The sequence below is a fragment of the Chiloscyllium punctatum genome, chromosome 11, assembly GCF_047496795.1.
Source record: "Chiloscyllium punctatum isolate Juve2018m chromosome 11, sChiPun1.3, whole genome shotgun sequence".
NCBI lineage: Eukaryota > Metazoa > Chordata > Chondrichthyes > Orectolobiformes > Hemiscylliidae > Chiloscyllium > Chiloscyllium punctatum.
Window position 1 is genome coordinate 71,509,739 of NC_092749.1, and position 15,139 is coordinate 71,524,877.

General features: G+C 40.0%; 1 protein-coding gene across 4 annotated transcripts in view; it reads right to left on the reverse strand.

Moving 5' to 3' along the window:
- Window positions 1–15,139, reverse strand: part of LOC140483090 (uncharacterized) — a 163,042-nt gene that overhangs the window by 93,562 nt on the left and 54,341 nt on the right. For all 4 annotated transcript variants that reach the window (XM_072581029.1, XM_072581027.1, XM_072581025.1 and 1 more), the window contains one exon: window positions 11,057–11,151. In XM_072581029.1, the coding sequence (XP_072437130.1) occupies window positions 11,057–11,151 (95 nt within the window). The remainder of the gene's footprint in view (window positions 1–11,056; window positions 11,152–15,139) is intronic.

A 15,139-nucleotide genomic window follows, 5' to 3' on the forward strand; every position in this document is an offset into this window, starting at 1 on the left:
TACAAAAATACTAACAGGCTTTGGGCTGGCACTCAGAACTCAGAAGCTGTGCGTACTCTCTGGAACCTTCTCAGGTGGACAGCGGTGAAAAAAGTGTTGCCTATTTTCTTCTGTTTTTGCTTCTCCGAGGTGTGATTTCCAGCAAAATGCTGGGAGCTGGGTTTTGGTGCTCTTCTTCCCACAGTACCCTGAGCTCACAGTCCCACCAGACAATCTGACTAGGAAGAGAACCCACCACTTAAAGCCAGCACACTGGTGTTAATATGATTTCTAAGTAGTGGGCAATAAAACTAAAAGACCAGTGCTATGATCCCTCATACAGCCTTAGATCTTCCAGAGCAAGGAGTCGACCTCAACTGAATGTTGCAGACTGGTCCATTCCAAGGTTCAGAACCATGTGCTGAGGAACGCACTAAAGCTTGATTCAGGTGCCCAAAGGTGCAGTGGGGAAAGACCACCATCTAAGGTCTCTCTACCAAAGTTAAATGAGGGTCCGTTCAGATTTCGTACCCTCCCGCTGCCTCAAGTATGTAAATATAGTCTTGTACAAGTAAGAAATGCCTTTGGTTTTGTATGTTGAATAGAGTCAAACTCCAATGCTGGTTTGTATGCTACTGTACAGAATCTAACTGCTTCATTGACTATGCATGTACATAAAGATATTCTTATGAATGAAGTTGCTTTTACAAATTTTTTTAAAAATCCCTAATACAGCCTTACTGGATGCTAAAATATGGACTGTATCAGATGCAGCATGCACTCAGTTCCTGTACTGATTTTGAGAAGAATCAATAGAGAAAACAAGTCTGCCAGCAAGTCAGGGGAGACAAACACAATAGCATCAACATGTGTGTCAGAAAGAAAAACCCAACATCAAATATTAGGAAATAATCTGCAGGGATTATTCAGGATTGAAGTGTTGCCTAAATTATGAAATGTGCTTCATGCATTGTAAGTGTGTCTTCCCATGATACTGTTTGAAATAGTGTAGGAATGTGTTTGGCAATGCCTTAGTTCAGCACTTAGCCTTCAACCAACATCTAAAAACTGATTATTGTCACGTGGCATTTAAGGGATTTGGCTGTGCACAAATTGGCTTCTGCTTTTCCAACAGTCTAGCAGTGATTAAACATTGAAAAGCATTTCATTAGCAGTAAGGTTATGAAAGATACTACAGAAATACAATTCTTTCTCATTCTCTCTTTGGAATTGACCCTTATTGTACTGCCAAATGGTTAGTTCTATTTACCTGATCCACAGCGACACATTGGTTCAGTGGTTAGCACTGCTACCTCACATTGCCAGGGACCTGAGTTTGATACCAGCTTTGGTCGCTCCAGTTTCCTCCCACAGTGCAAAGATGTGCAGGTTTTGTGAATTGGCCACTCTAAATTGTCCTGTAAAGTCTAGAATGTGCAGATTAGTTTGGTTAGCCATGGTAAACATGGGAATAGGGTGGGATGCTCTTCAGAGGGTCAGTGCAGACTCGATGGGCTCAATGACTTCTTTCCATACTGTAGGGATTCTATGATTCTACAGCTGCCTGTGTGCTAAGTGTGCACAGTGTCAGTGGTGAAGTAATTGACATCTATTCTGCCATTTGCAGTAGCTTTAACTGGCAATCAGTTCCTTTGCATTGTGCAATAAAAGATGCCCAAATCTTTTTAATCCAAAGCTGAATGAAATAAAGAGAGGCCAGGTTACATTTGTTAATAAAAATAGATAGTCTGAGTTAATACATCTAATACTGCCTTTTAAAAGATACCACTATCAGGATCTGTTTCATCAGCTTTTTGAGTGTAATGCATAAGTTTCTCTTTTGCATTTCCTCTTTTAAACAGAAATGTTCTCATTACTGTTTTACCATACTTCTGTGAACAATTGCTCTTGCTCAAGTCAGACCGATGATAACAAGGAATGAGTTAAGATCTATTTGTCCTGGACCAGACAGAGTAAACAGTGGCCCATGTGGCTTACCTTAGGCAGGAGGTAGGATGAAAGACCTGCCTGGCCCCCTCACGGTTTGGTGACATTCCCAGTAATCCGCACAGCATTTGGAAGCAATTACAAAAGTCAGCTGAATGTACTCATAAGCGGTTTAATGGTCAAATTGTGTAGGACCAAACTTCTAAAGAATAAGGTGGATCACAGAGCTTTAAAATAGAATGTATACATGGATTTCCCAAAAATACCGATTGATACAATATCAGTAACGATTGTCTCTACTTGCAACAACTATGATGGAAATTATTCAAAATGAGTGAAATCTGAAAATGTATCTTACATGTAGATTCACAACAAACAACATACTGCCTAATGTGTGAAATTTAAATCTATTACTGCTGTGCTGCTTCATGAAATATTTTTAAAATAAATATTTATCTAACCCACAAAGATATAGGGGATTGGATTAAATCACCATTGAAAATTGCCAAGGAGGCTGTCACAATTCCCCTGTGTCCTCTGAATATAATGCAGGTAGCAAGGCAACCCTTAATATTGCTTTGAGTCAGCCTCATATCTGGCATTTATCTCTGTTTCACTTCAGGCCCTCACATACTTCACACTGCTACCATCTTCACACACATAGCTCACATTTATACAAATTTCTGGCAATTTAACGCCACAGATGCAAAATATTCACTAACACACTCCTTTCTCTTTCACGCAGAATTTCTCTTTCAAGTAGAATAAGGTGCTGACTAAGTACAGTAGGAGATGGGCAGAGGGAGTTGGACCCGCCTTGCTGTCCTCTCTTGTGGAGAAGATGTTGACGATAATTGGGGTGGCAACTGCTGAGGCTGGAGTGTCCTTATAATTAACCTGAAATCTTTACTTACTCACAAGATACAAATGAGGTAGGCATGCACCTTCTATTTTGTCCCCCTTCCTCTAAATAAGATGCAACCTGACCACGTAGTGAAGGAACACCAAGAAGAGAGTGATAGAGGCAGACAGTCATAGAGATGTACAGCACGAAACAGACCCTTCAGTCCAACTCGTCCACACAGACCAGTTATCCTAACCTAATCTAGTCTCATTTGTCAGCACTTGGCCCATATCCCTCTAAATTCTTCCTATTCATATGCCCTACCAGATGCCTTTTTAATGCTGCAATTGTACCAGCCTCCACTACTTCCTCTGGCATGACCCTCTATATGAAAACGTTTAGGTCCCTTTTATATCTTTCCCCTCTCACCCTAAACCTATGCCCTCTAGTTCTGGACTCCCCCACACCAGGGAAAAGACTTTTTCTATTTATCCTAAAATTGCCCCTCATGATTTTATAAACCTTTATAAGGTCACCCTCGAAGAACAAAGGACTGTCACTGTTGCCTCTCAGCACCAGGGACCCTGGTTCAATTCCAGCCTTGGGCGAATGTCTGTATGGAATTTACACACTCTCCCAGTGTCTGCATGGGTTTCCTCTAGGTGCTCCAGTTTCCTCCAACAGTCCAAACTTTTGCAGGTAAGGTGAATTGACCATGCTAAATTGCCCATAGTGTTAGGTGCATTAGTCAGAGGGAAACGTGCCTGGTGAGTTACTCTTTGGATGGTCAGTGTGGACTTGTTGGGCCGAAGGGCCTGTTTCCAAACTGTTGAGAATCTAATTTAATCTAAAAAAAAGTCCCCATTTGATGATGAGGCATTTAACGTTGTTTTGATTTAAAGTTGGTCTGTTAATAATGCCTATATTCTCATGTAATGCATGAGGTAGATTTTAAAGATATTTTCTCCCGATCTTAAGTAGGGCTGCATGACCAGATTGGTGTCAGCTAGAAGCAGCCTGCTATTCTCAAACCTACCTTCATGCTGCTGACACTCTGATCTGCAGCCAGATCTGATCAGAAGCTGGAACTCCAGCATAGTGAAAATGGGGATCCTGGCTGTGGAGAAGTGCTGTCAAAATCGACATTTTCCTTATAGATTGGTGCTTACCTCTCCTAAGCCTTTGGTGTGAGTGATGGCTCTGGAGATGAGTGGCAGGAAGAGTAGTATTGAAGCTGTGCCAGTGTGTTCATTCACCCTGATGATTCAGGAGAAGGAGCCTGTGAGAGAGAGAGCCAGGAGCAAGAGGTTCAGCGAGTGGAGGGTCGGCGAGAGGGGAATTCTGGGAACAGTGGCAGCTGCAAGACAGAGTGTTGGGAACAAGTACGGGTATACGGGTTAGGGAACAGGAGATGAGAGTACACAAACCACAGGGTCTGTGGGTGGAAGGATTCACAATGACTAGGACAGTCAAAGAACACCACTTGTTCATCTACCAGTGACGGAATTTATCAATGTCAACAATTTCAACTTACACGGTAAAATTTTAACATTTCTTTTCTGATTTAGAAGATCCAACAGACCCAAATTATGCTTTTAGGATGATTTTAATGGGACAATCTGATTCACTTAAAGTTGATTTTCTGGAAAGCAATTGCAACTTTAACTGAAGTATTGGAAGCACACTCTGTAAGTGTGCTAGATTATATACTATGTGGTTGGCAGATAACCCTGCTCATCCAGTACCTACCCTTTGGCCTGCAAAACTGATTCAAAACTGCTGCAGACTGAAGTCATCATGACTGCCAGGGTATTGATTAGATCTTGATTTAATTTATTATTGTCACATGTACAGTGAAAAGTGTTGTTTCCGTGTGATCCAGACCAATCATACCTCATATAAGTATGTAAGTAGAACAGAATGCAGAATATGCTGTTACAGCTACAGAAAAGGTGCAGCAAAAGGTCAACTCTAATATATCAGAGGTCCATTCATAAGTCTGATATTGGCCATTGACCTGTATGACTTACTGCCTAAGGTCATGCACTGGGGTGGAATCTCTTTCTATTCTGCTCTGGGCAGAGTTGATGTCACACTTACTTAGTGGTGTGAAGTAGTCAATGGCACACTGCCCAATGAGGAAGTCTGCAAGCGTTGTAAATCCCAATGTTTGCTCTACATGCTAGGATCAGGCACGAGAGAATGACATGTAGTTACACCATAGTTAGTACTCTTTGAAGAGAAGTCCCAGTGATCTTCTTTAACTAACAACGATACTGTGAAATGTTGAAAGTATTTCCAGTTTCAGCCCTGACATTCAGTGACATTATCAACACTGAATACCCCAGGATGACTTTGGACCAGAAACTGAACTGGATGAACTTGTAGCACGTGGCTAGAAAAGCAGGTCAGAGGCTGGAAATTCTACCTTGTGTAAATCACCTCCAACTTCTCCAAAGGCCTGTCTACCATCCACAAAGGCACAAGTAAGGAGTCTGAATGAACACTTAACACTTACCTGGATAAGTGTCGCGCCAACAACACTCAAGAAACTCAGCACCATTATTAAGAACAAAGCAGTCATCTTGATAGACAAGCCTTCTTCAGAATTCATTCAGTCTTCCTTTAGTGCACCATGGCAGCAGTATGTACCATCTATAAAGATTTACTGCAGTACTCAGCACTTTTTGAACCTCCAGCCTACCAGCTAGAAAAACATGAGCAGTAGCTGCATATGAAAAACATCAACTCCTTTAAGTTCTTGTCCAACTATCACCCCAACCCGACTTCGAACTATATCATTGCTCCTTTACTATTGCTGGGTCAAAATCCTGACATTTCCTTTCTAATAGCACTTAGAAAAGACTGCACCAATTCAAAAAAGCAGATTATCACCACCTCCTCAAGAGCAATTAACATTGGAGATGGCAATGATGCCCACATGCTAGGAATGACTGTAAAGAAAAGGAGGAGCTATACACTATGATCATGTTCATAACCAGTGGTATTGTGCCTTTGCGAACTCAGCATCCATGGCTGCAGCAAGCAATAGGTCTTACTGAGGAGGTCCTTGCTGAACAGCTAGCATCTCAGTGTTCCATTCGGAGGTTCAGGGAACATCTGGGGGAGAGAGAGAGAGAGAGAAAGAAAGAAAGTCCTACTAACAATCCATTACTACCACCCCAACTGTCCATCCTTCACTACACCTCTCTCATCCAGGAGCATGGTGACTGTTCATTCTCCAAGGCCTGTTCATTCTCCATTGGAAACATCTACTTGTTGAGACCCATCAGCAAGAACACCTTCAGAATGAACCACTAAAGAAAGAACTAAACAGTTGGCGAATCATAGCGACAGCCTGAAAAAATCAATCTGAACTGATGACAAATAATTGATAACTCCTTTCAGGTTAGAGGACCTTTATACTGATGCTGAGCTATATGAGGTAAAGCAGAGTGTTAGTGGCAGCTCTGAGCTCCAAAGTAACTGTGCTGATGTCAAATCAAGTTCCCTGTGCACATGCTGTGCCACCTGTACCAATATAACATGTAGTGTGACTCACTGCTTGAGTAAGTGTGCAAGCTGCAGCAAGTGATTTTAAATCCCTAAGAGCATTGTGCCCAACATGTCTAATTCCCTGCCTTTAGTTTAATAACGCATTCAGGAATTTTTAAGCCTTAGACTATTCCTTTCTCCTTAAATGTATCCATTCTGCAAGATTGTCTGCCATGTTTACTCATGCAGTAACAGTGATATACTTCAAAAAGTAGTTTTTTTGTGGGTGTGAAGTTTTTAGGATATGCTAAAAATCAAATGAAGTGATTTCCGTTCCCCTCCTAAAGGTATCAGAGTAGGTGGAGACAAATGTCCTCCTGCAGTCCAATATCACATTAGAACCTAGACTGGTAGGCCATATCAAGCTTTTTCACTACCGAATACATGATCATTGAACCTAATCCTTTTCTCACTGTCACTCAGATTCAAACCAATTCACCATGTTTGCCAGCATTCTGGCTCCCCTTAATGCCACCCTGCTTGAAAAATAATTTGAGATACATCAGGATTTAATGTAGAACCTTTCTGATCTGTGCAGCTAAATTTCACACGAACCAGCATGTTGATCAAAAAAGTCATCAGGAGAAACTCTTTCTTTGGCTTTACTTCTCTACATCATTGATAAGATACATATGCTGAATGTAAACATACATTTCTGGGTTTAGGGACGCCTTTAAATCATTGAATCCCTCGTGGTGAAGCAGGCCATTTGGCCCATTGAGTCCATACCGACACTTTGAACAGCATCCCAACCAGATCCCCACTCTGTACTTCGTGTGCCTAATCCACCTGGCTGTAAAACCTTGGACACTATGGGCAGTTTAGCATGGCTAATCCACTTAACCTGCACATCTTCGGACTGTGGGAGGAAATTGGAGCACCCGGAGGACATGGTGGGATTGTGCAAACTCCATACAGACAGTCACATGAGTCTGGAATTGAACCCTGGTCCCTAGCACTTTGAGGCAGCAGTGCTAACCATTGAGTCACTGTGCCATCCCATACTTCATCACAACTTCTAGAAATTAGATCAGAGTGGCGCTGGAAAAGCACAGGTCAGGCAGCATCCGAGGAGCAGGAATATCGATGTTTTGGGCAAAAGCCCTTCATCAGGAATCAGGATTTGCCCAAAACGTCGATTTTCCTGCTCTTCGGATGCTGCCTGACTTGCTGTGCTTTTCCAGCACCACTCTAATCTAAACTCTGGTTTCCAGCATCTGCACTCCTCACTTTTGCCTACAACTTCTAGAAATGACAATTGATCTGATTGCACATTATCATAAGCAAAAGGAAGCACATCAGTAAAGAGTTCTTCCTCAATAATTTGCTTTTATGGAAAATCTGTGGAAACCCTGGAAAAGGACATCAACGGGCATTTTCTTGGACTTTCACTGAAATTATGGTGAAGGATCAATAGAACTCCCATTCTAAATCCCTCACTATTTATACTAACTGCATATAAAGTTTCTAGTTGGCAGTGAAAACCCACAGCTAACAAACACTGTGCAAAGGAAACTCAAGTTGTTAATATTGCCATAAATTCCAATTCTGCGTTCATTTTACTTTATTCTATCAACATGTCTCCCTTATTTGTGCTTTCCGTCCTGACTATTATGTTGGGTTTAGCAGGTTTGTACATTTAGGTCAGTGTAGGTGGCTAGTTCACTGATCCCTGTGTTTTTAGCAGTATGACATTCTCAGACAATTCTCAATATAGGCTGTAACCCAATCTCCAATGCATTTCTTATTTCCTCAGAGCACAATATCAAAGAATATTGAATATGGTTTAAAAAGGCCTCCAAAGTTTCACATAAATGGACATAATTCATAACTGAACCCAGAAACTTTGTCCAATTTGACCTCAGAGTGTTATTATAACTAAAGACAAAATAACCAGTGAAGATTCAGGAGAATTTTTTACTGCAGCAAACTGCTATGATTTAGAATGTACTGCATGAAAGCTAATGGATTCAACAGTAATTTTCAAATTAAATTGGATGCAATACTTGAAAGGGAAAGATTTACAGGACTGTAGGAAAGCAACATGGATTGGGACTAACTGATGGCTTCAAAGGCATGATGGGCTGAATGGTCTCTATGCTGTTTCACTGACAAACCTTTATGAAATGCAGCACATTGAAATCTGCTGGTCATCATTTCTTCACATTCTGAGAAAAAGGTAATTAGTTTTATCAGGAAAATGTAAAATGAGGCTCACAAATAAATCTACATTTAAGTATCCATCTTTGTGGGAACTACTGTGAAATGTAATCTTCCAATTGATCTTTCCCATGTTATTTTGTGCAACAGTAAGTTGAACATGAACATTCAGTTTTTCTATAACCCAATCTTGTAAAAAAATCAGAATACGCTGAATACAAAATATCATTGTTTCATAATGCATGATGCAGTTCTCTATCTGATGATAACTAAGTAGTCAATGTTATTGATGGAATTACAAAAGATATCCACCAAGGCTAAAATTAAAAACACGGCAGAACGTGGTGGACTACTAGCACCAAGTTTTAAAAAAATCTTATCAAAGTAAATAAAATGTATGTAAATACTATGATTATACAATAATTATGCTTTAAAAAATTGATATAAAAGGTAACTTTAAAAAGACAATTAAAAGTGTAAAACAAATAAAATAATTCTGAAGAAATCAAACTTCTATTCAGATAATAAATTCCAGTGAGTCAGGGTTATGTTGGTTTCTGTAATCTTATTATAGCTTCAAATTCAAAACATACTGAATTGAATTGTTTTCTATTTTATACGAAAATTGTACACCTTTTAATCATTTAATGGCTGTAATTTAGACTCATGAACCTATATTAAGTACCAACTACTTAAAATAGATGCCTTATTACAATAAATTCTTTTGTAAATGAATAGGCTGCAGGGAAAACAAACATGATGAAACAGATGAGTCTAGTGTCACAAGACGTCTACTGACTTTCTTCCAGATCATGCAGTACCCAAAGAAAGAATGTGCCCTGCAAATTAAACCTTTAACTGCCTTCAGCAATCTCTTGACAAACTGGGCTAAGAATTATTGCCACGTCTCATAGATTGGAAGGCTAACGTTCAAATCACACTGCAGTGTGAAGGGCCCGACCCGCCCCAACTCATCATCCAGGACGCAGCTGTTAGTCTGTACACAAGGAAAGCAGGGCCGAGGTAAACCTGGAGTCATCCTTGACTTCGATCATTCATTCCACTTCCAGCTTTTCTTTCTAAACAAGCTTCCCTTCCCCAATCAAGTCAAAGTGGAAAAAAACTGCTGCAAAAATATAAACTACATTCATATAATTATAAAAAATGTAATGAGGCATTAGTATCTCAGCCTGCATTATATACTGCAATTCAGTCTGGATACATATTCTACAGTGCTATCACATCCTCAAATAATTCCTACTACTCCTTTTGGAAAGGTGTTGCAGTTTTCATACAAAGAAAAATGAAAGTGCTATAAAAGCTGATTTACTTTTGTTCATCTCTATGATGAAACTTAATTTCCCTTCATAACATGTAACCAGTGGTCTCTATCATTTCAAGTGCATTTTCCATTTTGGATCTTCCATCTGCAGTAGAAAGCTTGAGTGCTAAGTTCTAATTCAAAATAAGAAACTGCAAGGTAACAGAGACATATTGTAGTGAGCACAAGCAATATCAGGATACAAGCTGCTAACCACTTCAAACTCTCATTACGGCACATATTTTCCAAAGATACTTAAAACTTATATTTGCACAAGGAGATCAAAGTGCCTCTATAATAAAATAAGTGATGTTTGAACCACATCTTCATCAATTCATAAGGGTGAATATGAGGGATGTTATACTGGTAGGTGTCGATACTATTTGTACAGGTGCTATTGTACTTCTAAAAGGATTATAATAATAAAATCAACATCTAGAAAACACACATCAGAAATGATTAAAGCCAACAGCTATCATATTTGGCCAAGATTTATAACTATCTTTACAATCCTGTGAAAATTAAGTCTTCTCTGAAATTGGAGGTTGTACTTCTATTGAATACTTGTTCATTTCAGTTGGTATGTACTCTCTGAACAGGCTTCAATCTTAATAAACTAGCAACCCAAGGATCATACAGCAACAACAGAAATGGCTTGTTTAATAGCTTCATTCTATTTAGCAAATAGCTGCAACATACAAGCCCCGAAGACCCTTTACATCTAACAACAAATCCCCTGAACTTGAGAAAGGGCCAAAAAACATGACACACGTTTCCAATCTTTACTAATATCCAATGGGGGAGAAAATTCAGCCCAGGTTCCCACATCTGATCTCTATTCATCAGCTCTTGCCCCCTGCTGAAAATGCGCATTGAAAAAGTGGACATTGAAGAAGTGAAGGATCAGCTGTGATTCCCTCTCACAACGAACATCCTGCTGAGAGTGAGTGTCAAAGCTCACATGTAAATAAAACCACTCGCGTACCAAAAGAACTGCCAATAGAGAGAGAAGGGAAATGGAAAAATATCAGCCCCCTCCCTAAAATGTGGCAGGGAAAATAAAAATGAAGCTTATAGGGCATATCAAATAAATATACCATGTCGATAGTCAATTCCAGATAATCAATAAGAAAGAATTATTCCAGTATCTAATACAAATATTAACAAGCAAGGCAATCATTTATTACATTGCTTTTCATTCACTAAAATCAATGTCAACAAGTAATAATGAATTGAGATAAGTTGCTTACAGCTGGGGTATGATTCTTTGTCTTTCTTGCTACACATGGACTTCTTGCTAGATCTTGTCCGAGTCTCTTGTTGACACGAGGTGGTGACCTATTCACTGACAACAAAATAATACAATTACAACAAAAACAACTTGTGCATAGTACCTTCAGTTTAGTAAACATCCCAAAGTGCAAAGCTCTTCACACTGAACAACATATGGAGAGATTAGGACAGATGACCCAAAGCTTGGTCTGGAGGTAGGTTCAAAGGTACATCTCAACGAGATGAGAGAATGATGGAGATGCAGAAAAGTTTAAGGAAGGCAACTTCAAAAGTTAGAATCAGGCAGCTGAAGGGGGAGCAATGAAACTTGGGAATGCTCACAAGACGTAAATTGGAAGGGGACACAGATTTCAGAGGCTGGAAGATGTTGCAAGGAAATATAGGAGTGGTTTGAAATCATAGGTACAAATTTTAAGACTGAGATGTTTCTTGACTGGTTGTCAATGTAAGTCAGTTGGCACCAGCTGATGAGTGCCTATGACTTATTGAGAGTTTGGATCTGGACAGCATGTTTTTGGATGTGTGCCTGTTTATGTAGATGCAATGTAGGGAACTGGCCAGGACAGCATTGCAGAAGTCAAGTTTCAGGGTGATCAACTTGTGGATGAGGAGTTCCATCAGCAAATGACCTGATGCCAGGCAGCATCAGGTATGTTATGCAGTTGGAGGAGATTGACGTGGTGATGGAAAGGGGTTGGTGGCTCCATTGAAGGTCTGGAATAGTCTCAGACAATTGTTTTGCTATCTTCAATATTTAACTGGAGAGAAACTCTGCTCATCCATTGCTGGATATCAGACAAGCTATGTGACAAAAAGAGCCAAGTAGAGGTTGAATAAGCTTGTAATTGGTAGTTAGGAGTGTTGTCAGCATGAATGTTGCATGTAATGTTGTTTTCAAATGTTGTCATGGATGGCAAGTAACATAGGAGGAGGACAAGGATAAATCATTAGGGGACACCAGAGGCAATAGTTGAGGACCCTGGTTAAGACTGGAGCAAGGCAAGGGAAGTCCCAGCCAACTGGATGGAGGGTTAGAGCAGGATGGTTTGGTCACCATGTCAAAGTCTGTACAGAGGTGGAGAAGGACAGGGAGAAATAATTTACTTCTGTCATAATCACAACAGACATCATTTATGACTTTGATAAGGGCTATTTCAATCTGTGGTGGAATGGAATCCTGATTGGAAGGATTCATACATGGAGTTGGAAAAACAATGGTAAGAATCAATTTGAGTAGTGACAACACATTCAAAGACTTTGGAGATGAATTAAAGGCTGGACAAGGGTGGGAGGTTGCAAGGACAGAGTAAACACCAGTTTAAAAAGAAAGAGCAAACAGAACCGGAGGCGAGGGAATTACACACCGATGAACATAGTGGTAGGAAGAATGTCAGTTTCTCACTTTTTGGAGGTGATGTGGATGGTGGGTTGGCAGGAAAATGCTATTTAAGGAGGCAGTTGGTGTTGGGAAGAGAATGCAGGGAGTTATTCCAGCATCCAGAGTGATTCTGGAATAGTATACAACTCTGGCAAATGACAGCATGAGCCAATAGTGTTTTATAATGGTCAAGACTGTTCTGGCAATAATTGGCTAAATCAGTTGTTTACCATAAACACTCCACTCTGCATATCTTGGACTTAAGGTAAACAATGATTGGGACAGAATAGAGAGCAACTAGGATAGGTGAGTGTAATTGTTTTGACTGGATCAAGAACAGCAATGATGAAGGTAAGAGGAAACACATAGCTGTAAAAATTATTGTGGAAAGTGGAGCTCAGCAGTTGTGCATTTGCAAATACTGTAATTAGCTGGGAGGAAAGGTTTCTTCCAGAGCTGGACAAAGGAGAAAGATTTTGGAGCAATAAGGCCATGTAGATGGAGTATGAAACATGGAAATGATGAGAGATGGTTTCATTTATGATTGCAGTAGAGAAGCTGCATGAAATGACAAGTAAACATATAAATGCGCTGAGGAGTTTTTTTTGGAAGGAGAGATTTAGGAAGAATAAGAAAGCAGTAGAGGGGGTTTCATGAATTTAAATGGAGGATGAAACCATTGACTGTGAGATGGTGCTTGATTTATAGGCTAAGGAAGGAAAGCAGTGAAAATATTTACTTGCTTGAATAGTAGAGACTGAGGATGTTACATGAGAAGCAAGAGGGATGGTTCAAAATGAGATGTTCAAAGGAGGAGATGGTGTCAAAGCAATCAGGGACAAATTGAGGCAAGATCTGGCCATATAACCATATGAAGAAGCTTGGGAGGGAAAATGGTGAAATGTATAGTCAGGCAGGGAAGTTTGGATTAGGGAAAGGTGTTGTCATACCAGGTTTCCATGAAGAATGCAAAGAGAGGCACAGACAGAGATTCCAAATTTATTCAAGAGAAAGTAAGCAGTAGGAGATTAGCAAGGCCAAAGACTACTACAGGATTCAGGAAGGAATTAGGGAAAGTAGAATAGCCAAGAAGGGCAAAGTAAGAGGAGACATGATGACAAGGGAGGTGAATCTAACAGGGGTAGAGAGAAAAAAAGTAGAAATAGAAATGATAGATCCAAAGTGGCAGCAAGAATAAGCTCATGATTGTATCTTGAGAAAAGTCAAGATACCTCGGATTTCTTTCTAACAATGACCAAATACTTGGATTTAACCAGAATATAATTGATGGATTTGGCATGGAACATCAATGAACTGTTGTTCAAGTTCAGAAACAGGTGAAGTCCAGAGCTGTTGAATAATAGGATATTTCCATGCAGAGCTCATTGAAGTCCTATATGTCAATGCATCTACCTATATAACATCAGCAGGAACAACAGCTAGTAGTTGTTAGCTGGAACTTTATGGATCTGTGAACAGGAGAGATGGTTGTGTCATGATATTGACATTGGATCGGTAATGCAAAGGTACAGGCTTGTGATCTTGGGACATGAGTTCAAACTCAACCATGAGAGCTAATCGAATGTGCATTCAATTAATAAATCTGGAATATAAAGCTAATAAGACACATGACCATGATAACAAATCACTGTTGGAAAACACCTTTTGGGTCACTAATTTTGTTAGGAAAGGAAATCTGTCATGCTTACCTAGTTTACATGAGACCCCAGTTACACAGTTAACTCTTGCCTGCACTTTGATGTGATCCAGCAAGCCATTCAGTTAAGAGAGATTAAGGATAGGAAACAAAAGCTAGCCATAAATGTAGGAGCTGAAGTAGGCCATTCAACCCATCAAAACCATTCTGCCATTCATTGACATCACAACTGATCTGGTAATACTCAAATCCACTTTCCTGCCTTTTCCTTATGATTCTTGATTTTGTTAATAATTGAAAATCTGTCAATCACAACCTTGAATTTACTTAACGACCCAGCCTATTCAGAGGGGATCTGATTGAGACATATAAGATTATGAAAGGATTGGACACTCTATCGGCAGTAAACATGTTTCCGCTGATGGACGAATGCCAAACCAGAGGACACAGCTTAAAAATACCGGGTAGACCATTTAGGACAGAGATGAGGAGAAACTTCTTCACCCAGAGAGTGGTGGCTGTGTGGAATGCTCTGCCCCAGAGGGCAGTGGAGGCACAGTCTCTGGATTCATTTAAGAAAGAGTTGGATAGAGCTCTCAAAGATAGTGGAATCAAGGGTTATGGAGATAAGGCAGGAAGAGGATACTGATTAGGAATGATCAGCCATGATTATATTGAATGGCGGTGCAGGCTCAAAAGGCTGAATGGCCTACTCCTGCACCTATTGTCTATTGTTTATTGTCTTCAGCACTCTGTGTAAAGAATTTTAGTTTGGCCTTGCCAGTCATGCCCACGTCAAGGAACAAATAAAAAGGAATCCAGTGCAGCTGAACATTAATTCCAGTATGACTCACAGATTAATCTCTTCATGTAAGTCTAAGCCAAGAACTTTCGTGCCACAGTAGCATAGTCCCTACCTCTGACCCAGGAGATCTAGGTTCAGGTCTCACCTACTCAAGAGATGTGTAATTCACCATTAATGATATATCTACAGTATCTATATAA